Genomic DNA, 27,577 nt, shown 5'->3' on the forward strand with positions numbered 1-27,577 from the left:
GCCTTTGACATGGTTTTTCAGGTGTCTTAAGTCTCGCGCTTTGGAATTCCATCCCTCATCTGTATCCATCTCTTCGAGTAAGCCTTGGCTGGGCATCCATTTATTTAATTGCACCTCTGCGAAATGCCTGGAGACATTTTTTTGCCAGTTTCTTTTACAGTTAAAGCTGGACTGAGTATGATGACACACATCTACAGCAAACAGATCCCGTGTGAGACTTTTAGCGAAATGAATGTGTGCAAGGCTGTGATTTAAACGACTCTTGCTGAGAGTGTAAAGAGGTCCACACTGTGTCCTGGACATTAAATATAAGCAATTTGAGCACTTTGACACTATATTAGGGGAAGTGCAGCAGCCACGCTTAATGCTGCGCTTCACCTATGAGGTGAGTACAATTTGCCGGCATTGCATTATTCTTCCAGTTTACTCTCATCATTTATCCCCAAAAGGTGCCTGAGGTGAATGTCTCTCTGTTTAATCACAGAAGATTTATTTTTGAAGGAGTTTCACCTGAGTCGCTTGCAGGATCGATAGTCGCAGAATCCATGCGTCCTTTCACAAGCAGTGTTAACCACGCAATTTTATTTTACTTTGCCGAGCCCCTCTAGGGCTCCGCTGGCTGTGGCGCGCATGCACGGACCCGCGCCGGTCATGCTGGCGCCCATATCGGCAGCTGGAGCTGCATGAGGCGCTCCAGTGCCGCGCTGGCCCCCTGTGCGGCGCAGGATCGCTGCTCCAAGGGGTCAGATGATGGCGCCGTAAAACGCTTCGGCATTTACGACGGTGTCACCACTTAGCCCCATTATCGGAGAACCCGCATCCGATCTTTCCTCAAAGAAAAATACTGCAACTTAAACGGTGAACACTTGACAGAACAGCAATCTATTGTCGCTCACAAATGTCTCCCACATTTCACCCCCACCCACCTTGGACAGTGTTCAGCTCCCACCACCTCCACCACCCACCACAAGCCCTGGACATTGCTTACCCCCTCCCCACCCCTTACCTCACTCCCCAACATTCACCGGGCATTGGTCACCCCCCTCGGCCTGGTTCAGAAAGTGCTCACCTCCCGCTATAACCCCCACTGAACCCCCTGAACACTCAAACCCCTCTGCCCCCCCCCCCCCCCCCCCCCCCCCCCCCACCTGAAAATTCATTTTCGGAAAACTAATGGGATTAAAGGTTGAAAGGTCCTCTGGACCTAATGGTTTGCACCACAGGTTCTTAAATAGATGCATTGGCAGTCATTTTCCAAAAATCTTTGGATTCTGGAACTGTGCCAATGTGGCGCCCTTGTTCAAAACAGGATGGAATCAAAATGCAGTAAACTATTGGCCAGTTAGTCTAACTTCAGCTATTGGAAAAAATTCATTATTAAGGAGAGAAAAGCACTGCTTTAGGAATATCTACTCTGATCAGGACAAGTCAGCATGGATTTATGTCTGACAAAGTTAGTAGAGATCTCTCAGGAGTATCAGTCAGAATAGACAGAGGAGAACCAGTCGACCAGTCGATGTTGTATATTTGTATTTTCAACAGGCATTTGAAAAATGCCACACAAAATGCTAATATGCAAGATAGGAGCTCATGGTGTTGGAGGTAATAGTCTGGCATGGGTTGGCTAACTGACAGGAAGCAGTGAGTAGTAATAATGGGGTCTTTCTCAGGTTGGAGGGCAGTCACCTATGAAGTACCGCAGGGATTGGTGCAGTGACCTCAGCTCCTCACAGTATATATTAATGATTTGGAGGAAGAAAAAGTGCGTACTGTGGAAAAATTTGCAATGAAACAGAGATGGCAGGGAAGCCAGGTTATAAGGAGGATATAACTAATTTACAGAGAGATACTGACAGGTTAAGTGAGTGGGCACAAAATTGGCAAATGAAATTCAATGTGAGAAAATATGAGATTGATCATTTTGGAAGAAAGAATGAGAAGGCAGATTATTATTTAAATGTAGTGCGACTGCAGAAAGCTGTAGCACAAAGGGACTTGGGGGTTCTTGTTCATGAAACCCAGAAAGCCAGCAGATGGGTGCAGAAGGTAATAGGGAAGGCAAGTGGAAGGCTGCCTTTTATTTCAAGGGGGCTGGAGTATAAAAGTACCGTATAAGGTGTTAGTGAGACCACGTTGAGAACTATGTGCAGTTTTGGTGCCTTTATTTCAGGAAAAATATATTTTCAACAGAGGTAGTACAGAGGAGGCTTACTAGGATGATCCCAGATATGGAGAGACTGCCATATGAGGAAAGATTAAACAGCTTACAGTTCAGAAGAATGAGAGGTGATATGATTGAAACGTATAAGATTCTGAGGGAGTTAGACAGGGGCCACAATTCTCTGGCCATTCATGCAGGTGCAATTCTCTGGTCCCACTGGCTGTGCACCCTCTCCCACAGGTTTCCCAGTGGTGGGGGGATGGCTCCAATGGGAATTCCCACTGACAGCGGTGGGAAAAGAGAATCCCACCACCAGCGAGCGGCGCCCCACTGAGAAACACGCGGCTGCTCAGCCGCAGGATCCCGCCCAAGGTAGATGTTGAAAGGACATTTCCACTGATGGGAGAATGTTGGACCAGAGGGCATTGTTGAAGATTATGGGGGTGCTCATTTATGACGGATTTGAGGAAGAATCTCTTCACTCAAAGAGTGGTGAATCTTTGGAATTCTTCATCCCAGGAAGCTGTGGAGGTCGAGTCCTTGAACATTTTGAAGGCTGAGGTTGATGGGTTTTTAATCAGTCGTGAAATTACCAGGTTATGGAGAGAAGGCAGGAAAGCGGACTTACGGAGTGTTAAATAAGACATGATCTTCTGAAATGGTGGAGAAGACCCGAAGGGCTGAATGGCCTATTCCTGTTCCTATTTCTTTTGGTCTGATGGTAACCCCTCACCTCCACCCCACCCCCGATGAACCCACCGCTCCTTGACAAACTCTCCACCATCACTCCCTGGTCACCTGACCCGTTCGCCCTCACTGCCGAAAAACCTTTCCCCCAGCCACCCTAACCCTTGCACATTCATCATGCACAATTACCCTGCACACTTACCTTCTCTCCTGTCAAAAGCAGCTGGGACCTTTCAACTATCTGGCTTAGTGTCATGAAAAGGGGGGCATGGCGTCATTTCCCGTGACGCTACTGCTCTGTGCAGAAGAGTCTCCAAAGAGTTGCCGGGCAGCACATTTCTCAGTCGGCCCAGGTAGGAAGTTGGACTCAGAAATGGGCAGCTCCAGATGAGGTGATTAAAAGGGAGTGCCATGGCAAACTGAGGGTGATTGCCACTACACAGGAGATCCTGCCCATTCTTCTATCAATTGCTAATTGGATACCGGGGGCGAGGGGTGAAGTTGAAAGTATTCAGCTATGAAAGTCAATTCCCCATTTTCAAATTCTTTATAGCTCCAAGTGCATTTTTACCTTGTCCAAATATTATGAATTAAAACGCTGCATATTTTATTGACTCCACACAACTGGGGGTAACTGTTACCTGTTGGATGGTAAACAGCCTGTAGCAGTATGGTTAATGGTGGACAATGGAATTGAAAATTGGAAGAGTTTCAGAAACATTGACTGATCTGATAATATCTATTTCACCGTTACCCCAATCGCTAAAATGACCCCATGGAGTGAGCTTTGTTGTTTGTTCTGTCCAGGTTATGCAAAAACAAGCATGTTACGTTGCAGTGATTTAATTTGCGCGCATGAAAAAGGGAAATATATCTCATTACTCAAACACATGAATTAAATATGATTTGGTACCTAATATAATAAATGACAATTTTAATAATTATACTCTTCCTTAATGACCAGTCAAGTTATTCCTTGATAACCATTTAAATTACCCCAAAATAGATCCCGTTTGGAAAAAAAACATGTCATGGTAGAATCGGGCAGTTGTGCCCTTAGGTTTATTTTGAATGTAATGAATTCCTACTGTCAACTCTTCACAGCTAATTAAAAGGCACTAATTTAATTAGATCCCTTGTGGTTCTTCTCTTTCCAGACTTGTTCTTAGTGCTGTCTCAGACTACTTTGCTGCTATGTTTACCAGTGATGTTTGTGAAGCTAAACAAGAAGAAATCAAAATGGAGGGCATAGACCCTGGTGCACTCTGGGATCTTGTCCAGTTTGCTTACACAGGTAAGGTGGAGCGAAAAATTCTTTAGAAACAATGAATTATTGTACGCCGTTAAAAGATTAGAGCGTGTGTGATAAAGAGACGTGACACCTTTGGGTTCAAAACTGAAATTCATGTCCATCAGTCATCAGTTGACATGTTTCTAGTTCATGATTGTTCAATACTTTTAAAAATAGATACTTTTAATGGTTTTAATATTAAATATAGAATTCCTGCAGTATTGAAGGAGGCCATTCGGCCCATCGAGCATGCACCAACCTTCTGAAAGAGAACCCTGTCTCGGCCCAATCCCCCACCCTATCCCCATTGTCCCAACTAACCTTTGGATACTAAGAAGCATTTAGCCAATCCACCGCACCTGTACATCTTTTGCCTGTGGGAGGAAACCAAAACACTCAGAGGAAACCCACACAGACATGGGGAGGTAGTGCAAACTCCACACAGTCACCCAAGGTTGGAATTGAACCCGGATCCCTGACGGTGTGAGGCAGCAGTGCTAACTACTGTGCCACCATGCCGCCCACATATGTGATGTTAAAGACAAATGTGTTAACATCTTTTGCCTTACTCATGAATGAAGATAAATGTAATTGATACACAATGTATGAATAGTCATCCCAATCATTATTTTCACTTGTGGTATAAAACCTTCATGCCAGGTCCATGGGCAATGTAAGTTACCAGTGAGCAAAAGGACTATTCATAGTTAGTCCCCATATCCTTTAACCTGGGTTCAGTTCCCAGCTTGGGTCCCTGTCTGTGCATAGTCTGGACGTTCTCCCTGTGTCTGCGTGGGTTTCCTCCGGGTGCTCTGGTTTCCTCCCAAAAGTCCGGAAAAACGTGCTTGTTAGGTGAATTGGGCATTCTGAATTCTCCCTCCGTGTACCCGAACAGGCGCCGGACTGTGGCGACTCGGGGATTTTCACAGTAACTTTATTGCAGTGTGAATGTAAGCCTACTTGCGACACTAACATAGATTAAGGTTCAGTGTTCAGCTGGTGTGCTGGAGAAACTCGCATGTCAAGAGCCAATGCACAATTGTTCATTGGGGATTCTGACGTCAGAACAATTTGGAAGAGGGATGGGTGGAGAAGGAATGTTAGCTGGGCATGGCGGGGGTGGGTGCGAGGTGTGTTGGGGGGCGGAGGGGGGGGGGGGGGGGTTACGTTGGTGCTTGCAAAGAGGATGAAGACCGGCAAGTGAAAAGAGGTGCTTAAGGGGGTAGAAAGAGAGATGATCAGCTGCGGGTTGCAACTTTAATCTGGAGCCAGACGGAATACTACAGCAGTAAAGGTTTTTTTGCAATTCACTTTATTTTAGGTGGCAGACTCAGCCTCTAGTAAGACTGTGTTCCTGAGAATACAGCTCACATACAGTCAGTCACAAACTGATTACCAAAGGGAGCCGGAAAAGCTTGCTGACCTTGATTCTACACAGTAGGCCTCACGCCTATTTTTGGCAGGCACCTTGGATGACTACAGGGCCCTTAAACCAACATGGCATGTGGACATACCCGATGCAGATTTTGCATTTGGGTGTACCCCCCACCCCCCCCTCTCCCCTCCCAGCCCAGTGGATGTCCAAGATGTGTGGTAAAATATTGTGAGAACTGGCGCCATTTTAAGTGGGCATGTGAAGAGTGAGTCACAGGTCAATCTGCAGCAAACTTGCTCGCTCCATTCCTTCGCACTCTGCCAGAATATTATTCCCACTGCAAAAAGATTCTCGTTGAGTTAGCCGTTTCTCTTTGAGCGTTCTTTTGGAACTTCATGCACTGGGGTTAGAAAAACATGTACTAAGCATACTGGTCAGCGAACAAGTATCCTGAGATGTGCTCCATAAAAGCCGCCTGCTTCGGTTTAACTTCTGAACTCATCCATTTATGTAATAATACATGACATTTGTACGACAGTAATGGCATTCTTAAAAGTGGAAAATGCAGTAATTGTGCGGGGAGAAAAGAAGACTAGCCTCTATTGTGTTATTGAAATTGATTTTCAGGTCTTCGGAAATCTCAGCTTAGCGTGGATTCCCTATTCTCTTTTTTTTTATCCATAACACTGTATCAAATTATTATGTATGTATTAAGATCGCAGAGCCAGTGTATCACTGAAACAGTTCACAGAGTGGGAGCTCCTTTGCAGAAATTGCAAATCCTGGAAATGTGATTATGTTATACATAATTCATGAACTTTGCTTATCGAGGTAGAAAGGCATATTTGTCAATGTTGAAATATTCTTTGAGATTCATCGACAGCAAAGAAAAACAAAGTCATGGGGAGGTTTCTTCGGCGATGTGATTTGCATTTAAACAATCCAGAAGTAACTAATTAACTAAGTAGTAAAGCATTTCACGTTGCACACGGGCTTGTTAAATATAATTTAGTCTGGTACTTCAAAGTATATATTCAGCCTATAACTTACATGACATTCAAATGTGCTGGTTTTCAACCATGCGACCAATTACCTTTCCTGTTTATCAATTTTATAGCTGGGTTTTGGCCTTGCGCGATACTGCGAGTGTCTAATCTGTTCAACAACGCCAAGTTAAATTGAGCTGTAAGAACAGTTAAGAAAGGATTTATTCAATGGGTGCCAAAGGTAGAAATCTGTGCTGGTTTGATAAGAAGCAGGACTTGCGTTAAAGCACATGTGACTTACAATAGAATTCAGGCGATGGCTTGGAAATTAAGCTGCCAAACTATCGCCCTGGCTGACAAAAAGCCACGTTAAGCTTTCATGTGCAAGTGCTACCTCTGGCAAAGTTAATTAAAACTTAGAAGTTACATGCTGAGTAAGTGACTCACTGAGTCTGATGAAAAGAAATATTGCGTGAAAGAAAAACTATTGCCTGTCATGTAAACAAGAAATTCCACTTGTGTTATTGACTGGAATTTTTTATAGAGGCAAAGTGAATGTATCCAACCATGTTGTGCACACTTTGAACTTCTCCCTGATGCTTGAGTTAAAGCAATGGGAGCGGGAGTAGACCATATGGCCACTCATGCTGATTCTACCATTCAGTAAGATCACGGATGCTGTTGTACCTCATGGCCACTTTCCCTCTCTATCTCCGCATTCCTTGGCTGAAAATTTTCAGTCTTACTGGCAGCGGGAACTTTCATAGAATATAGAGTGCAGAAGGCGGCCATTCAGCCCATCGAGTCTGCACCGACCCACTTTAAGCTCTCACTTTCACCCGATCCCTGTCACCCAATAACCCTTCCTAATCTTTTCGGACTCTGGGGGCAAGATAGCATGGCCAATCCACCTAACACGTCTTTGGACTGTGGGAGGAAACCGGAGCACCCGGAGGAAACCCACGCAGACACGGGGAGAACGTGCAGACTCCACACAGACAGTAACCCAGCGGGGAATCGACCCTGGGACCCTGGCGCTGTGAAGTCACAGTGCTAGCCACTATGCTACCATGCTGCCCGTTTCAGTCCCACTAATGGTGACCCCCAACGGGCTGTGGAGGGTGTGGAGCACGCAAAACCCCAGAGACATCAGCAGGACTGGAAGATCCCGGTTCATCAGTCAGGATCTCAAGTTCAAGCCCATCGATCCTCACAATCCCTTTGAAGGATTACTGTGCTGATATTCCATTAATTATTCAGAAACAGCCCTTCGGTAGACAGAACAAGACAAGCTAAAAATTCTCTTGAGGAACCAACGATCCTTCTTTGAAATAGTTTTCACAATTTAAACTGGAATAACAGTGACTTAAATTGCCTCAGTAAATAAAAAGGCCTTCTGCACCTACTTTCTGTGAAAAATATGCCAAACATTTTACAGTTGGATGACTGAATAGTGTTGCACCGCCCCACTTCAACCAATCATTCTGAAGTCTTATTACTGGAACAGGAGACAGTAACAAGTTCTCTATTTGATTATTAATCCACTTACAGAGATGCACACTATGAAAAGAGATTCAGCGCTTGAAAATTAGACTCGCGGGATGGTGCTATGCTGCTGATTCATTGGTACATCGCCTCACATCTCTGTAACAAATATATTTGGATGTAATTCAATACATCCCACATTTTGTGGCTTTTAGTTACCTGATTTGTTTTGCCTGTCAAGAGGAGCCGTAGCCACTGACTCAACTGACAGCCTGTCTAAATAAAAATGCTGTTGGCGTGGAGAATGAGATCAGGGGATTGAAGTATTTCTCGAGAAAATTGTGACAAAATAGCTAAAGGACTCAGTGCTGTGTTTTTTTCTCTCAGCTGGCTGCAGTGACAGATTTCACAGTTTCTGTTCAAGTTCCAATATCACTAAAACTGGAGACTTTTCACAAGTGAAACGTTTGCTCGAGAGGTTTAGAAGGGGTTCCATTCAGTGGTCAACATGTTGGATTCCAAAGCAGGTGCTCACCAATTGAGACAAACATCCCAACAAACGTCTGAAGCACGTTAAAGCGGAATTTCTGCATCAATGCACCACTTTAACTCCGGTGAGATTCCATCAAAACAGTTCGGAACAGTCTGGTTCCAAGTTATGTTAATATCACCAGCTAAGTCAGGGTTCATGAGGGTCAGCACCATGGCTGGAGTCTCCCTGTGCTGACCTACCATTTCCATAGTGCAAATGGAACTTAATAATAATAATCCTTTTGTTGTCACAAGTAGGCTGACATCAGCACTGCAAAGAAGTTACTGTGAAAAGCCCCTAGTTGCCACATTCAGGCGCCTGTTCGGGTACACAGAGAGAGAAATCAGAATTCTCAGCCGGTACGGGAATTGAACCCGCGCCGCTGGCCTTGTCCGGCATTATAAACCAGCTGTCTAGCCCACTGAGCTAAACCAGCCCTCTGGCATTAATCCCGTCTGCCCATTGTTATTACTAACATCCAGGACAGTTCAATAGGGCAAAGGGGACAGTGGACTGATTGTCAGGCTCGTAGCCTTGAAATTAAATGAGAATTTTCTGTAATTTATGTTTGGCTGATAGAATAGCACTGCCTCTGAAATATCAGTTGAGAAAGGAAAGTCGGACGGGATTCGGCGGGGCGGGCAACGCCGGCGCGAAGGAGTGGCGTGAACCACTCCAGTGTCGGGTCGCCCGGAGATGCGGAATCCTCCGCACCTTCAGGGGCTAGGCCGGCGCCGGAGTGGTTTGCACCACGCCACCCGGCGCAGAAGGGGTTTGGCGCCACGCTAACGGGCGCCGAAGGGCCTCCGCCGGCCGGCGCGATTTGGCGCATGCGTGGGAGCGCCAGCGTGTGCTGCCGTCATCTCAGTGCATGCGCGGGGGGGGGGTTTATCTCCGCGTCGGCCATCGCGGTGTTCCACAGCAACTGACACGGAGGAATAGAGTGCCCCCACGGCACAGGCCTGCCCGCGGATCGGTGGGCCCCGATCACAGGTCAGGCCACCGTGGGGGCACCGCCCGGGGCCAGATCTCCCTGCACCCCCTCCCCGAGGACCCTGGAGGCCGCCCACGCAGCCAGGTCCCGCCGGTAAGTACTTGTTGTAATTTATGCCGACAGGACCGGCCTAAAACGGGTGGCCACTCAGCCCATTGCAGGCTGGAGAATCGCCGGATGGGCCGCAGCCAGCGGCTGCCAACCCGGTGCGGTGTGGTTCCCACCCCCGCCAAATCCCCGGTGCTGGAGAATTTGGCAGCCGGTGGGGGCGGGATTCACGCCATCCCCCGGCAAATCTCCGACCCGGCGGAGGGAGGGAGGGGGGGGGGGGGGAACGGAGAATCCTGCCCCCAATTACTCTTTTTCAACAACAGAATATGTACTTTAACCAAACTATTATTGAACAGACACAACTTTAATGCCTGGAACTGGATTCAAAGTCCTGTGCCACGCACATATTTGCAATTTGGTAAAATTGCATGAGAGAGAGAAATTGCTTCTTCTGGTTGGGCACTGGGGTGGCTACGGAGTATGGGGGTGAAGGGGGGGGGGTTATAAAATTCACAAATAGGGTGGGATTTTCCAGCCCCCTCATGACGGGATTTCCGACGGTGGAGGCCATTGGCTGACGGCGGGATCTACCTGCCCCGCTGCTGTCTGCGCCATTTTGTGTGGCTTACCCACGCCCCGCCCCCCCTCCCAGCTGCAGCTCCGACCATGGGTGGGGGAGGGAGGGGGGCTTGCCTTGGCGGGACTGAAGATCCCTCCGGTGTGATGGGCTGGAAAATCCGGCACAAAATGTTACCACCGCTGCATATTGTAAACGTTATGTTGCTGGTCAGACTCCCTGGAAGTGCAGATTTATTTCATTGTTAAATAGAGTTACAGTAGCATTCTGGTTAATTTGCTGAACCGATGAGGTGGAGACCACCGTAGAAGCTGGGGAACGATGGGCGGGAATCTCTCATCCCGCGGCAGAGTTTCCACGGCATCGTAAACGCCGTTGCGTCGCCAGGACCAATTCTGGCCCCTACAGGGGACCAGCAGAGCGCTGGAGCCATTCACGCCGCTCCAGCTGCCGATCCTGGTGCGAACTGGGCGCCGCGGGATCCGGGCATGCGCAGTGGCCTCCTTCGACGCGCCGGCCCCGATGCAACATGGCGCAGGACTACAGGGGCCAACGCGTACGAAATGAGTCCCCCAGCCAGAGAGGCCGGCCCGCTGATCGGTGGGCCCCTATTGCCGTCCAGGCCGCACCGGAGGCCCCCCCCCCTCCCCTCCGGGGTTGGCGCCCCTCTCCCCCTTCAACAGGCCGCCACCCGACCCTTCCGCACTGAGTTCCCGCCGGCCGAGAGCAGGTGTGGACGGCGCCGGCAGGATTCGGCGATTCAACAACGGCCACCCGGCCCGAGAATCGGCGGGCCAGCTGCGTAGAGAGGCCCGCAACCGGTGCCATGCCAAACACGCCGGCACCAATGGCGCTGATTTTCCGCTCTGTGGAGAACTGCGTTTCGGCGTTGGGGCGGCGTGGCCTGGTCGCAGGGATTCTCCAGCCCAGCCCCAGGCTGAGAGAATCCCGCTCCATAATTTGGTTAATTAAATACATCTGGAATTCTAAAACACTGTAGCCTCGGTCTGATAACCCTGAAATGACTGGATTCTTGCAGAAATCCATCTGATTCACTAAAATTCTGCATGGCATGAAATCTGCTGTCCTTACCCAGTCTGGCCTCTCCAGGACTCCAAACCAACAGCATTTTTTTAACTTTAGAGTACTCAATTATTTTTTTTCCAATTAAGGGGCGATTTAGCATCGCCAATCCACCTATACTGCACATCTTTGGGCTGTGGAGGTGAAAGCCATGCAGACACTTCTGCGTGGGGCAGCACGGTAGCATGGTGGTTAGCATAAATGCTTCACAGCTCCAGGGTCCCAGGTTCGATTACCGGCTGGGTCACTGTCTGTGTGGAGTCTGCACGTCCTCCCCGTGTGTGCGTGGGTTTCCTCCGGGTGCTCCGGTTTCCTCCCACAGTCCAAAGATGTGCGGGTTAGGTGGATTGGCCATGCTAAATTGCCCGTAGTGTCCTAAAAAGTAAGGTTAAGGGGGGGTTGTTGGGTAACGGGTGTAGGGTGGATACGTGGGTTTGAGTAGGGTGATCATGGCTCGGCACAACATCGAGGGCTGAAGGGCCTGTTCTGTGCTGTACTGTTCTATATGTTCTATGACACGGGGATAATGTGCAAACTCCACATGGACAGTGACCCGGGGCCGGGATCGAACCCGGGTCCTCAGTGCCCTAGGCAACAGTGCTAACCACTGCGCCACCGTGCCACCCTTGCAATGTGGATGACTCTTCGTTGCTTTCTGAAGTGACCTAACAAGCCACTCGTTTGTCTCAAAGGCAATAAATGCTGGTCATGCCAGAGGTTGCCACAATTTATGAATTAATAAAAGGAACAGGTTATCATAGAGTCAGGGAGGATGTATAACAAGAACAGTTTATCATGTGACAGGATTAAACAGTTTGGCATGCATCTAATAGAGCTTGAAATGAGACATTGCCAAATGACTCTTCAAGCCAACACTTTCCAGTTATCAATGAATAATTAACATTGGCACTGGATTTCCTCAACAGAAAGAAACATTTAGACAGAGTCTTCCATGATGTCTCAAAATCTTTTTTTTTAAATTTAGAGTACCCAATTCATTTTTTCCAATTAAGGGGCAATTTAGCGTGGCAAATCTTTGGGTTGTGGGGGCAAAACCCACGCAAACATGGGGAGAATGTGCAAACTCCACACGGACAGTGACCCAGAGCTGGGATCGCACCTGGGACCTCGGTGCCGTGAGGCCGCAGTGCTAACCCACTGTGCCACTGTGCTGCCCCTCTCAAAATCTTTTAACAGTGAATGAGCTATTTCCGAAGTGCAGCCATTGTTGTAACATAGGAAAGGAACAGCATTCATGTAAACATTATAGTCTGGTTGGAAATGTTTCAACATTATTTTATCAGTTGGTGAGTGCTGGAATTGTTTTTGTTGCTTCCCAACATGTGGTGATGGCTTGGAGTGGAAACATTCATACTAACCTGTAAATCCAGTCCAGTTCAAGGCCACCCCGATCTTTCAACCCCCCCCTCAACTACCCCACTGGAGCCTCGTAACCCCACCACCCGGCCCCACAGCTCCAAACTTACCTCTTCCGGGGTCATCGAGTCCCGCCTCTTAAGGGTAAGGCAGGCAGCACGGTGGCACAGTTGTTAGCATTGCTGCCTGCGGCGCTGAGGACCTGGGTTCGAATCCCGGCCCTGGGTCACTGTCCGTGTGGAGTTTGCACATTCTCCCCGTGTCTGCGTGGGTTTCATCCCCACAACCCAAAGATGTGCAGGGTAGGCGGATTGGCCATGCTAAATTGCCCCTCAATTGGAAAAAATAATTGGGTACTCTAAATTAAAAAAACAAAAAGGGTAAGGCACCTCCAGGCCCGCCCCCTGGCATGGGCAACCATGTACCCGGGCACCTTGGCACTGCCATCATGTCACTCTGGCAGTGCCACCTGGGCACCCTGGCAGTTTCAAGGTGTCAGGCCGGCAGTGCCATTGTGCCCGCGTGCCATCAGGTGTGCCAGGGTACCACTCTGTACAGAGGCCAACCACTCAGGGGTCTTTGATGGCCTGGGAGACACCCCCCCCCCCCCCCCTCCCCGCCCCGAGATGCCATTGCGCCTGGTCTATGTGGGCCAGTGCTGAAAGAGGCCCTGGCAAGGTCTCCCAGACAAGGCTGTTAGGTCTTGGACGTCGAGGGAATCCGGTGCAGACGTATTTAAATAATCCAAATGGCTGAGTTAAATATGCTAACCTGGACCTCGGCCAGCACATTGAATCTCACGCGATGTTTCGAGCATCGTGAATCTCGCGAGAAACCTTGTCGCGTCACCAAGTCAGGCGCGACAAGGCGGTTAATCGTGCCCGACACTTCAAAAGCGATTCGTTGATTGTAAAATGCTTTTGGAGGTCCAGAGGTAATGCAAGACAATGCATAAATGCAGATGTTCTTTTCATTCTGGGATCGGTATATTGCTGCTGAACCCATGAATGAGGACATCATGCCCATTTTGGAGCCCGAGGCAATCCTGAGTTTTCAGTTGGCTTTTTTAAAAACTATTTTATTTTACTTTCTGCTGATTTGTGCAGCCTGTTACAACAAGAGGAGCTGCCTGTTGGACCAAAGGGCAATGCTTTGCTTTGGGCAACCGAAGAGAACACATCCCTGAACTGTTGTGGTGCGGGATGCTACATGGGCGACACACAGCTGAATCAAGCACGTCAGAAACACCTTTCTTGCCAGAGGCAATCAGTGCATAACCTTCCTAAGACAGTAAGAAGTCTTACAACACCAGGTTAAAGTCCAACAGGTTTGTTTCAAACACGAGCTTTCGGAGCACGGCTCCTTCTTCAGGTGAATGGAAAGGCTTGTTCCAGAAATGTTTATATAGACACAGTCAGAGATGCCCCGGAATGCGAGCACCTGCAGGCAATCAAATCATCAAAGATGCAGAGAGAGAGGTAACTCCAGGTTAAAGAGGTGTGAATTGTCCCAAGCCAGTTCAGTCGGTAGGCCTCTGCAAGTCCAGGCTTGTTGGTGGGGGCCGAATGTAATGCGACATGAATCCCAGATCCCGGTTGAGTCTGCATTCATGCGTGCGGAACTTAGCTATAAGTTTTTGCTCAGCAATTTTGCGTTGTCGCGTCTCCTGAAGGCCTCCTTGTAGAATGCTGACCCGGAGATCAGAGGCTGAATGTCCTTGACTGCTGAAGTGTTCCCCAACTGGAAGGGAACAGTCCTGCCTGTTGATAGTCGCACGATGCCCGTTTATTCGTTGTCGCAGTGTCTGCATGGTCTCGCCAATGTACCACGCTTCGGGACATCCTTTCCTGCAGCGTATGAGGTAGACTACATTGGTCGAGTCGCACGAGTATGCGCCGCGTACCTGGTGGGTGGTGTTTCCACGTGTAATGGTGGTGTCCATGTCGATGATCTGGCATGTCTTGCAGAGATTACCCTGGCAGGGTTTTGTGGTGTTGTGGTTGCTGTTCTGAAGGCTGGGTAATTTGCTGCAAACAATGGTTTGTTTGAGGTTTGAGGACATCTTGCCAAGGTCATCCCCACACCCCCACTACTGGCCTTCAAACAACCGCGCAACCTCAAACAAACCATTGTTTGCAGCAAATTACCCAGCCTTCAGAACAGCAACCACAACACCACAAAACCCTGCCAGGGTAATCTCTGCAAGACATGCCAGATCATCGACATGGACACCACCATTACACGTGGAAACACCACCCACCAGGTACGCGGCGCATACTCGTGCGACTCGACCAATGTAGTCTACCTCATACGCTGCAGGAAAGGATGTCCCGAAGCGTGGTACATTGGCGAGACCATGCAGACACTGCGACAACGAATAAACGGGCATCGTGCGACTATCAACAGGCAGGACTGTTCCCTTCCAGTTGGGGAACACTTCAGCAGTCAAGGACATTCAGCCTCTGATCTCCGGGTCAGCATTCTACAAGGAGGCCTTCAGGAGACGCGACAACGCAAAATTGCTGAGCAAAAACTTATAGCTAAGTTCCGCACGCATGAATGCGGACTCAACCGGGATCTGGGATTCATGTCGCATTACATTCGGCCCCCACCAACAAGCCTGGACTTGCAGAGGCCTACCGACTGAACTGGCTTGGGACAATTCACACCTCTTTAACCTGGAGTTACCTCTCTCTCTGCATCTTTGATGATTTGATTGCCTGCAGGTGCTCGCATTCCGGGGCATCTCTGACTGTGTCTATATAAACATTTCTGGAACAAGCCTTTCCATTCACCTGAAGAAGGAGCCGTGCTCCGAAAGCTCGTGTTTGAAACAAACCTGTTGGACTTTAACCTGGTGTTGTAAGACTTCTTACTGTGCTCACCCCAGTCCAACGCCGGCATCTCCACATCATGGCTTCCTAAGACAAGCCAGCAGTCAGAATGAGAGCAATCTAGGACCAAGTAGCCAACGTCCCTCATCTCCGGGCAGATCACACTGCACTCATGTAGCAATCGGGGTACAACAGGGCGAGTCAGCTGCTTTGTTCAACAGGAAGGGCCACTTCTCCATCAATGATCAACTGCCGCACGATCAGTGTGACAGGATAGTGCAAATTTGCACCAATTCCACTGGCTGCTGCAGGAATGTCCACAATCGACGATATTCATCCATCGCCCTCCATTTCCACCTCTCCAGGAGCCTCAAATGGTGGCCTCCAATGATATCCCTTATTCTGAGGTATTCCGAATTAGGGTTAGGGTTAGCCATAACCTCATAGGGCTGGCCATAACCTCACTTTTCCCACCCCACCCATGCTTCCTGATAGCCTCGTGTAGCCTTTCCAGTATTTCCTGTTTTTCTGAGAAGCAATTGAGGGTTGGTTGGTCAGTGTTGAATCTTCCCGCACTGGAACACGTTGGCAATATTTTTTGTCCACATGACGATTCCTAAGTGGAGGAGGGTCACTGCCCCTGGAACCAAGGCACAGCGTAAAGCATGGTCTTCTGGGAACTATGGAAAAAAAAGTGACAACGGAAATTTTTAAAAATCCATGTTTAGGCCGGGATCTTCAGGACCCCTCATGGCGGGACCCATCACGGGAGACTCGGTGACCCAGCCAAAAGTTCATTGACTTTGGCGGGAAGCAGATGATTCCAGCTGCTGGAAAAGCTGAGAAATGCCACCCTAGATGTTGTGGATCCTGGCAGCAGCTGGTCGCCTGTTTGGCAGGTTAAATATATATTGAAAACCGAAAGGACATGGTTGTACAGTGGTTAACACTGCTGCCTCATAGGTGCCAAGGAGACGCGGTCTTGGGTGACTTTGTGCGGAGTTTGCACTTTCTCCCCTTGTCGGCCTGAGTTTCCTCCGGGTGCTCCGGTTTCCTCCCACAGTCCAAAGATGTGCCGGTTAGCTGGATTGGCCATGCTTAGTGTCCCCAGGATGAACGGATTAGGTGGGTTACGGGGTTACAGGGGTAGGGCAGGCAAATGAGTCGAGGTAGGGTGCTCTTTCAGAGGGTTGGTGCAGACTAGATGGGCCGAATGTCCTCCTTCTGCACAGTTGGGATTCTATGATTCTATTCTATGGAGTCTTTGGTTTGTGCACTATTAGAAGTTCATAGACAAGTGCACAGTCACAGCTCTGTAGGTAACAGCACCTCAAGCACAAATGTGGTGTTTTTGACTCATAAAGGGATCAGGGGTTATGTGGACAGGGCAGAAGATTGGGGCTGGGGAACATATTAGCCATGATCGAATGGCGTAGCAGACCCATTGATCAGAGTAGCCTAATTCTGCTCCTATATCTTCTAGTCTTATCCTATCTGTTACAGCCAAATTACTAATATTTTTCAACTAATTCTCAGAATTTGGGCATGTATTCTTCATCTCTAGTTTCCCTAGAGAAGTTAGCATTGAGTAGCTTCTTGAACAGCTGAGGCTTGTGTGGCATGTGTACTTCTACTTTCTTGTGTTTGCGTGTTTGCGTGATTTCACGACAGACCCAGAGGAAATGGTATTGCTTCTGCTCGCTTTATTCTTTAGATGGTGGCGGTCAGAGGCTAGGCATGTGCCACTAAGTCAGCCTTAATGGATTCCTATACATAATACGTACTCCAGCTATGATGTACCAGTGGTGGGCAGGGTGCATATTAATGCTCCTCAGTGAAGCACACATCAAGCAATCTGTTTGATGTGATGAATGTTGAATGTTGTACGAAGATCTTTTCATATAGAACATTAAGTTGGAATGCCATTGGTCGGTCATACAAATGTATTGAATCTTTTTGAAAAGAACACTTCCTGAGCCAAGGACACTGGCTTACAGCTGTTGCTCTGTTGTATTTGCAAAGGATGCAAGTTCCTTTGATGGAGACACCAAGTCTATGAGCAGAATTGTCGTAGAAATCAGCAAAGTCCGATTTGGGACAGGTGAAGTGGTATTTGCGCCGATGGTGGCAATGGTGGATATTTATGCTGTATGGTGCAGAACTTTCTTTAAAAAATGCAGAGGCATGGTTTTCGTGTTGGATCGCTGGTGGGTGGCCTCTGATTTGCCCACCCTGCGCTTCAATACTCTGGGTGCTGTATTTAAAGGCCGCTCCTGCTCACAGCCAGCGAACCTCTCGTAAGAAGAAGCCATTGAGAAGAAATGGCTGCCAAGGCCAAGAAGCATGCTGCCCCAAAATTCAATGGCGCCTGCCTCAAGCGTCTGCTGGATGCAGTAGAGGTCCACTGCGATGTGCTCGACTCACGCTCTGGGCAAGGTGACCAATACAGCACGGGAGGAAGCAGCATTGGTGGTCAGCCCAAAAACTTTCCAAAAGAGGACATCCATCCAGTGTTGCAAGAGGACGAATGATCTCTTCCGTTCTGTCAGATAAGTCACTCATCTCATTACTCACAACTCACGCATCTTACATCCAGAGTGATCTCACTCAATGCCAGCTCAAGGAACACCACCACTAACTCTCCAACACACCACCTTAATTTCTCCTGTGGGCCCTGCTCTCATTTTGTCCACGGCCACACTCAGCAGCCCCACATGTCAGGCACCCGTAACGTGTATCCTGGCATGTGTCCTGCTTACATTCCATCTGTTTTCATGCAGGAATGGCTGGCACGTAGCAAATGGGAGAGATCTGAGACTGGTGGAGGAATGCCCGAACTGAAGGTCGTCACAGACTTAGAGGAAAGAACGATTCAGCTGGCTGGCGAGGATGTGGCCCGCTTGTGTGCTGATGGTGAGGTCGGTGGCGCTAAACCAGGTGAGGACCCTGCACAGTGACAGCTGTCAAACAACCATACTGTGCACTATGTCTCCTGTTCCTCAGGACCCTGCATTGCACTAATGATCACTCCTTTCTTTCGCAGGCAACTTTGGGAAGCAGCCAAGGGTCCATGAGCCAAATCTTGGACTCCAGCCCCGTGAACAGCACTGGCGAGCTATCTACAGGCACCAAAATGGTTTACCCTTCACAGCGCACACCCATAACCACCACCAGAACAGAGACACACACATCAATGAGACCGAGTTGTTGATTAACCTCAGGGTCACAATCCGGTCAGCACAGCACACCATCAGAGCCACAGCAGGCGGAGGCAGGGACGTCCGAGGATGCTGACTGCTGGAGACCAGGAATCTACTGAGTCCCAGTGGGATGAAGACCCTTTGGATTTGATCACGCCCCAGTTGCTGGAGCACTGAAAACAAACGCAGGAAAATCAGAAAGGGATACCTGGTACATTCCTCAGATTGCAAGGGACGATGGAGGAGTCTGCCTGCCTTCAGACGGAGGTGATAGCACTGCCATGCCAACACACCAAGGTCAATGCTGGTAGGGTGGCAGCCGTCGTGGAGGCCTTGGCCCAAGATATCTGCCCTGCACAGCTGCGGGAGCTGCACTCCATGACAGAGGCACTTTCTGGAATCCATCAGTTTCAATACCAGAGGAGGGTGTGTGTGTGTGTGTGTGTATGTGGGGGGGGGGGGGGGGGGGGGGGGGGGGGGGGGCATCTCAAGCTCACTCCAACTGCCCCTCCCTCTCAGGGAGGTAGCCAGGGGGCATTCGGACATCCATAGGGAGGAGAACTAGCTGTTGCACACCCCAGGGCCATCCACCCAGGTGACTCCGGGAATGCTGAGCACATCCGAATCTCCTTCCCCGTGATCGTTTCAGTTCGACAGTCCGAGGAGGGTGGCACTGCCACAGACAGGACTCCAAAAACAGCCCGTCCCCAGTCCCTGACCTTCAGAGGGTGTCTGCAATGTCATTAAAATTGTAGCAGTCAGCAGGCCGCGTCCACCGCCACTGTGGATGTGGGGGATGCGCCAAACCAGGGTAGTAAGAAAGTGTGGTTGCAAAGCGTGGGCTTGGGTTCGAATTAAATGTTTAGAATGTTCACTGTTGTAAATAAACAGCGTCACACTGTCGGAGGTTCCTTGTTGTGATGAACAGCGCGCCTGTCAGTCTGAAGTGGGGGAATAGTTTATTCTTGCACAAGATAAAGACAGGGGTTCTCAGTCCAGGGCCTCCTCCCTGTGCTGTATACAACCTCCCCAGTCACTGAGCACATCAGTCATGCTTGTATCTAGATGGGAATTAGAATGTCTGCAGGAACGTCCTGGACTGGCATCAGAGATACCAGCCATTCTCCATGTGTGCTCTCTGCACCTCGGAGGTGCGGCCGCCCCCATCTCATCTGCATCTGTATACGATGACACTGTGGCCCTGAAGGGGTCAGCTCACAAAGGATGCCGCAGGATCAGGAGAAGGTAAACTGTTCCTGCTCCATCACCAGGATATGAACCTGATCACTGAGAGCAAGTGAGCTGCCATCAGCCAGACGTGGGTCAGACTTTCACAGAAGCTCTGTGAGGATCGATGCACTATTCCAGGTGTAGGCTCACCAAGGCCCTGTATAATTGCAGCAAGACACCCCTCCCCCTGCACTTGAATTCTCTCGCTATGAAGGTCAACATTTGACTTCTTTCTTTACTGCCCACTGCACCTGCATGCTTACCTTCAATGACTGGTGTACGAGAACACCCAGGTCTCGTTGCACCTTCCGCTCTCCTAATTTATGGCCATTCAGATAATAATGTCTTCCTGTTTTTGCTCCCAAAGTGGAAACCTCGCATTTATCCAAATTATGTCTGCCATTCATTGCCCACTCACTCAACTTGTCCAAATCACACTGGAGAATCTTTGCATCCTCCTCACAGCTTACCCTCTCACCCAGCTTTGTGTCAAGATGCGCTTACTTGCAGAGGTTTTTGAGATCCCAGAGAGGTCACCTGTGGAACCCTGCAAGAAGCCAGTGGCATAAAACCTGAGCACTGCAGTCACTTTCAGTGATACTGGCAGAAGTTGGCCTCCAAGCACCTGTAGCACCAACTCCTGCAGCAGGAGGCAGATGCGATCAAACAGTTCCCTGGACATGTGCAGTCTTTGTCGACACGGCTAGTTCACCGGTTATCTACAGGGATGACAAGTGCTGTCTGTAGACTCTGCATCTAGTGAGGCGTCTGTCAGCAGGGGCTCTCTGCATCTCATCCTGTGCATGCGGAGAATGCCCTGGCATCCCTTGCTCTTGAAGGTTTGGCTCCCGCCTTTGGCGAGTCAAGCACCACCTTCTTCTCCTGTCTATAAGCAACGGGACAGACCAACAAGATCGCCAGTCCCCATCTTTCTGACATTCTCCTCACTGCAGCATCAAAGAGAAAAACTTGATCGTGGCATCTGTCTGGTAAGGACCACATTTTGTCCATTCATTGTCTGAATGCCTCTCAAGGACCATTGACGTATGTCGGAGGGTTCTGGCCACAACATGGGTGCCCAATATTTAGTGTGCCTGCTGCTTGAGCAAAATCCCATACCACACCCGCTTCACACCACATGACTGAGTGGCGATAGCTTTGCCCACCCAGCTGTACCCTGAGCTCTCATCTCAGGTGCAGGTATCGTCCTCACCTGCATTCCAAGTCCCTGTGCTCTGCTTGGGCCATAAGGGGCACTTGTCAATCGGCAGTTCAACATCGAGCATGGATTATTAGCGCTATCCGCGGGCAGTGTGCCATGGCCTCTTTTCGAAGGGGATATTCTAGCTTGCCCAGTTGCCGAATGGTACAGCCAAACCACTGCACCCATTGAATTTGTAAGTCTGTGCACAAGGGGTTCAATGTAAAGCAGCATATTTTGATTTAATCAAATAACCAATTAAAGAAAACCAAATAAACAGCAACAATTGTGATTGGGCACAATCGTATAATAAGCCTGACCCCAAGCATGTCAATTAAGCTCAAGCTAAATGGTCTCAGTTGCGACAGAATGCTCACCTTTGGCATGTTTTGCCATTTGCGTTGCCCTTGTCTTCATTCCACCTCCTTATGCACACTTTAATTGAATGCAACCTTCAACTGCCTGTGGTGATATGCATGACTGTAAATACATAAGGGGTTAATGTAGATACACTAGGGCACTGTAAATACACAAGGGGGTTAATATAAATACACTAGAACTAAATAAACACTAGAGGGAGCACCAGAGACATCATGACACACAGACATTCAACCAATAGGTCAGTAAGATAGGACGTGACCAATGGGCAGTCAAGACACACCCAGAGGTGACACTACCACAAGGGGGCGACCCATATAAAAGGACAGGGCGCACATGCTCTTTCTCTTTCCATAGGCAACACTCAGAGAGACAGGGGGAGATCAGGGAAGCATCACACCCACCGCATGGATTAGAGCAGACTGGTTAGTTAGATTGGGTTACTATAAATGGATTAGCAGAAGAGACGAACCCAAGTAGGAGAATTCTTAAATGTTCAATTAATGTGTTGAACCGATCTCCAAGTCTGAACCTTCCTTTGTCAGAGTATACATCAAGGAAGCAGCTTATGCTATGTGAAGACGCAGAACACAACACTGCCCACCCCTGTTCTAAAGCCCATGCCCTGGGGTTCCCTTCCCTCTTTTCTTTTCAGCCTTGATCTGAAGCCGGGATCTGGGCCTTGGCATGACAAGGGAGCCATGAAGAAGCTGCTGTTCAGATTTTCCCGTGACCGCCCCATCCCTGAAGCAACGCTGTCGTTCTGTAAGCACTGTGCCAGTTTGAGCGCATGCACCTTCAATCTCCCCTCGGAGTTATGCTCATCAGGTGCAGGTCTTTGGAAACTAATCTTATATTGTACCATCCCGAGATCACACGCTATGGGATTTAAGCTTGACGTGGGTAATGATTGAGCATGTGGGCACTATAATAATATGCAAATGTATTCTGACGAAGTTCCCAATGTTGAACACAGAAATGCAGCCCAGCACTGATGGGGGCAGAAGCCGATCTCCTCCTGCATCTACACTGCCGGGAAACACGGCTAAGATCTTCTCGCAATATTTTCCAGTTGCCACGAAATTGCCGTGGGGCAGCAGTCTGACACCATCTCCCTTTCTTCTGAAACCTCTCCCATCAAAGCTCAGCTGTTTGTGGTTTGAGAGAAAACCACCAGAAGGCCTCATTGCTTCAAGAGTTCTGGAAGGAGAATTCCAGATCAATACCATTGCCTTCAGTGAGAAAACCCAAGTACAATAGCTGATTTGAAAGGAACCCTTCAGCTCCGGCGTGCAATTAGGGAAGCGAAGGCGAGGGCGTTGGCCCCCTTCCCCATGTGTAACTCTGGCTGCTCCGATACCCCGAAGATTGCCACTATTAGGCATGGTTTCACCCTCACCCCCACAACACTGGACATTGCCTCGGAGAAGGCTGCCCAGAACCCAGTAAGCTTGGGGCAAGCCCAAAACATGTGGGTGCGGTTGGCCAGGCCCCTCTGGCACCGCTCACATTTGTCCTCCACCTCCGGGAAGAACCTGCTCATTCGGGTTATGGTCAGGTGCGCTCTGTACACCACTTTGAGTTGCATTAGGCTTAGCCTTGCGCAGGAGGAGGTGGAGTTCACCCTGCTCAGTGCTTCGCTCCAGAGTCCCCATGCTACCTCTGCCCCCAGTTCGTCCTCCCATTTTTACTGGTCTCGTCCGGTGGAGTCCGGGCTCTGTCCAGTAGCTGTCCGTATATTTTCCTACATAGCCCCCCCCCCCCCCCCCCCCCCTTCTCGTTGCTTGTGCCTATCAGGTCCTCTAGTAGTGTGGTTTCTGGGGCCCCGGGGAACCCTACCGTCTCTTTGCGGAGGAAGTGTTTTATTTGGAGGTGTCTCATTTCCTGTCCTTTTGCTAGCCTCCACTTCCTCGTCAGTTTGTCTAGTGTCACCAGTCTGTGCCCTACGTAGAAGTCCCCAACCATCAATGTGCCCCCGTCCAGCCTCCATCCTTTGAAGGTGGTATCCAGCATGGCTGGGGGGAATCTGTGATTGCTGCATATGGGAGCCATAGGGGACATTTTGGTTATCCCGAAGTTTTGTGTCAGCTGGGTCCACGTTCTCAGCGTGGCCGCTACCACTGGGCTCGTTGTGTATCTTGTTGAGGAGGTGGGAGTGCTGCTGTGGCCAGGACCCAGAGGGTCATTCCTTTACAGGACGCCTCCTCCATTTGTACCCAGGTTCTTGTACCCATCCCCTCACTCTTTCTGCCGTTGCTGCCCAGTGGTAGTATTGTAGGTTTGGTATGGCCAAACCCCCTTTGATTTTCCTTCTTTGCAGTGTCTGTTTGGGAATCCTCGGGTTCTTACCCCCCCGCCTCCACACAAACGCCATGATTAGACTGTCTACATTTTGGAACAAGGCCTTGGGGATGAAGATCAGAATGGATCTAAACAGGAAGAGGAACCTTGGCAGTACGTTCATCTTGATCATCTGTACTCTTCCCGCCAGCGAGAGTGGGAGTGAGCCCCACCTTTGAAGGTCTCTTCTTACTTCCTCCACCAGGCTGGTCAGGTTCCACTTGTGGATCTGTGTCCAGTCTCTGGCTATCTGGATCCCCAGGTAGCGGAATCTGTTCTGTGCTTTTTGAACGGGAGCCCCTCCAGCTCTCTCCCTCCCCACGTTTGGGTTCAGTGGGAATGCCTTACTTTTGCCCAGGTTACGTTTGTAGCCCAAGAATGTTCCAAACTCTTTCAGTATTTGTAGTATTGCCTTCAGTCCCTCCTGTGGCTTTGAGACATAGAGGAGCAGGTCACCTGCATAGAGTGAGATTCGGTGCTCTCTATCTCCTCTCCTATTAATAATTTCTTTACCTTTACCTGGACGAATGTTTGCAATTCTTTATTTGTTAACTTAAAGAACAGGACCGTCTTATTTCTTGAGCCGAGCTTTGCACAGTTAAATATACGTTAAATTGGAAATGTAATCTCCCTTGTAAATTCAAACTCTGTTATCACCAACTCAGGAGTGGGACAAAGGGAAGAGCTTGTCCACACCGGCTGAACTGGTCATAACATTGATGTCAAGCCTCTTAAGGGTTGTTACAGGTAAACCCAGCCATGCACACGTAGACTATTCCATTGCAGATGCAGTCAGGGGGCATTTGCTGTAGAATCTCCAGACTCTGACCCATCGAATAGTCAGGGCCCTTTTGTGGCTGATCCCATTGACTATTTGGTCAATGGTAACTGCCAGAATAATTACAGCATTGCATGACTGGCGTTGCAGAAACTCAGTTGTTTACCAGAGAGCGCAAAATTAATTTTGCTGTTTGAGTCGGCCGAATGTCAAGGATTGTTTCCTTTTGTAGGATTATAAAGATGTGGTGAATGTCAGCTAGTACAAACAGATGACTCTTCAACAAAACAAGACAATTTGTGTTGACAGACCTGTAACGTGATTCTTACCAACCATACTTCTCCAGGATTCAACATATTTCTGAGAGAATGTAATTTGGCAAAAGTTTAAATAACTTAATTTGTATAAATATTACAACTAGCTGTGATAGGCTTCTGCAAACAAGTATCCATGCCACCCAACCCCCCCCCCCCCCCCCCCCTCCCCTCCACCCCCCAGCCCTTTCTTCTGAAACCTCTCCCATCAAAGCTTAGATGTTTGTGTTTTGAGAGAAAACCACCAGAAGGCCTCATTGCTTCAAGAGTTCTGGAAGGAGAATTCTAGATCAGTACCTTCAGTGAGAAAACCCAAGTACAATAGCTGATTTGTAAGGAACCCTTCAGCTGTAAACAAGCCTCTGGAAAATCCAGTGATATTTTATTTTCCGACTTGTAACTTGGCCAAGTGCTGTCTCAAAGATCTGATAATCTGCAGAGTTTGGTGGACCTCTGGTGCATGTTTGGTGGTGGTGGGTGGGGAGTGGTGCAGGGTAAGGTTTGTGTTTTGTTTTTGCATTCGTGCGTAGTTGGCTGTATCTGTAAAGTTGAAAACTTTTATTAATAATTTTTTAAAAATAAATCTTTTTAATGGCATTTCCCATATTTATAAGCAGTTGTATATATACACACATCACATTTTTCTCGCCCGCGCTAATTTCCTTTATTGTGCAAAGAGGTTTATTTTGTCCTTCGTTTAACTGACCCCATGTGCATTTTGTTGCCCTCTGGATCGGTCTATGGTTCCTCCCCCTTCCCTACCCCCCCTTGGTTTCAGCTGTGCTTTTCTTTTATTTCCCCCCCTCATCTCTCATGGTTTCCCCACCTTCTTTCCGCCTCCTCCCCCCCCCCCCCCCACCCCCCAGGGGGAGGGGGGGGGGGGGGGGGGTTGCGCAGTCTTTTGCTACCTCATCTATCGTGGTGGGGTTTTTTTTGGTGAATGTCAGCTCATACAAACATTTTTGGACAGATGGCTCTTCAACAATACAAGACAATTTGTGCTGACAGACCTGTGACGTGATTCTTACCAACCATTGAAGTACATACTTCTCCAGAATTCAACATCATTCTGAGAGAATGTAATTTGGCAAATGGTTAAATAACTTAATTTGTATAAATATTACAACTAGCTGTGATAGGCTTCTGGAAGCAAATATCCCCACCGCCCACTACCCCTTCCCACCCCCCAGCCCCTGGCCCCCGATATTGGAACCTCTGGGATTAGTCGAAGATGTAAAATGTGACCTTGCAAAGATCATTCGTCATTGTTTTCAGATGCTTTGGGGATGCCAAAACGAGGGGCCAGAAACATAATGTGGGCAAAATTAAATCCACTGGGAACTGAGGAGAAACATCTTTCCCAGCAAGTGGTGAGAATATGGAATTCACAATTACAAAGAGCAATCGAAGCAAATAGTGACGGTCCACTTAAAGAAAGCGTAGGAGGAAGAAAAGAATAGCAGGATACACTGATGGGACGAGATAACGAGGGATGAGAGGAGGCTTGTGGGAACCAGCTGAGCAAAATGGCCCATTTCTGCACTGTAAATTTTACATAATTATTTCACAGCAAATGTATAGTGGAGTCCTGTTATCTCCAAGGTAGTTCATATCGTTCAAATTCCTGGATGAATAACTATTCATAACACTTGTGTGTCAGGCAATCTAGATTATAGAATATATACAAAAATAGATATTGTTGGGGAAGTTGAAGCACCAACTTTCGACAACATTTTGAATACTTTTGGAGACATAGGAGTACACAACAATTTTGGCCCTCACGGCCATGAAGAAACTCATAATAAATTACATGGCCCATCCCCCCACCATAGTCTTGTATTTTCTCCTTTTCAAATATTTATCGATTTCCCCCTGAAAAGTTGCCTCAAAACATTCTATATTTCTTTATATTGAGAATTTTTGCCTCACCTCTCTCCTCATTCTTTTACTGTTAATTTTAATTTGATGATTGTTGGTCAATTCGTCCCGTCAGACAGAGGTTTTTTTTTTTACTTCTTATCACTCCATAAAAACGCTTAAAAGTTTTGAAATCCTCTACTAAATCTTCCACGTGCTTTCTCTTCTCCATTGGCATTAGTCCCGCATTTTAAGACATTCATCAGAACTGTGGTCTTCCATTCCTATTACGGTGGTCACCCCAATATTGTGGAGAAGGGGGAGCCAGGAATTCCTGGGTGGGGGCTGCTTCGCGATGCGGGGGGGGGGGTGGGAACAGCAGCCGGACCTCCCTATCAGGTCACCCACTCAAAAATGCGGGGATCCTGGTAGCGGGATTCCCTCTGGAACCCCTCGTATTCATCACCACACATACATTTGCATGGCAAGGGATACTGAAAATTGTTTCCTGGCAATTCACCTCCGAGGCGGAATTCTCTGTTGCCCGACGCTGATAATCGGCGATCGGGCAGAGAATCTCTTCCGACGCACAAATCGGGGGTGGCACCGGTTTGACGCCGGTTTTTGAGTCTCCGCCCCCTCCAAAATGGTGTCATCGGAAGGTCCTCCCCCGATGCTCCGCCCCCGATGGGCCGCGTTTCCGACTGCGCAGTTGACGTGTGGTCTGAGCAGTCGGGAGCCAGGCTTGGCATCTGTGGGCTGTGTCCTGCGCCGCCACCCTCGGTCGGGATCCATGCCGCTGGCTGAGGAGGCTTCCGCGAGGGCTGGAGGGACTGGTGGGGGTTG

At 48.8% G+C, this 27,577-nt stretch overlaps 1 protein-coding gene across 3 annotated transcripts in view; it reads left to right on the forward strand.

Annotated features, from left to right (window-relative positions):
* Nucleotides 1-27,577, forward strand: part of LOC119977701 (kelch-like protein 1) — a 358,199-nt gene that overhangs the window by 185,142 nt on the left and 145,480 nt on the right. For all 3 annotated transcript variants that reach the window (XM_038818882.1, XM_038818883.1, XM_038818884.1), the window contains one exon: nucleotides 4,006-4,142. In XM_038818882.1, the coding sequence (XP_038674810.1) occupies nucleotides 4,006-4,142 (137 nt within the window). The remainder of the gene's footprint in view (nucleotides 1-4,005; nucleotides 4,143-27,577) is intronic.

The sequence above is a fragment of the Scyliorhinus canicula genome, chromosome 14, assembly GCF_902713615.1.
Source record: "Scyliorhinus canicula chromosome 14, sScyCan1.1, whole genome shotgun sequence".
NCBI classification, from domain to species: domain Eukaryota; kingdom Metazoa; phylum Chordata; class Chondrichthyes; order Carcharhiniformes; family Scyliorhinidae; genus Scyliorhinus; species Scyliorhinus canicula.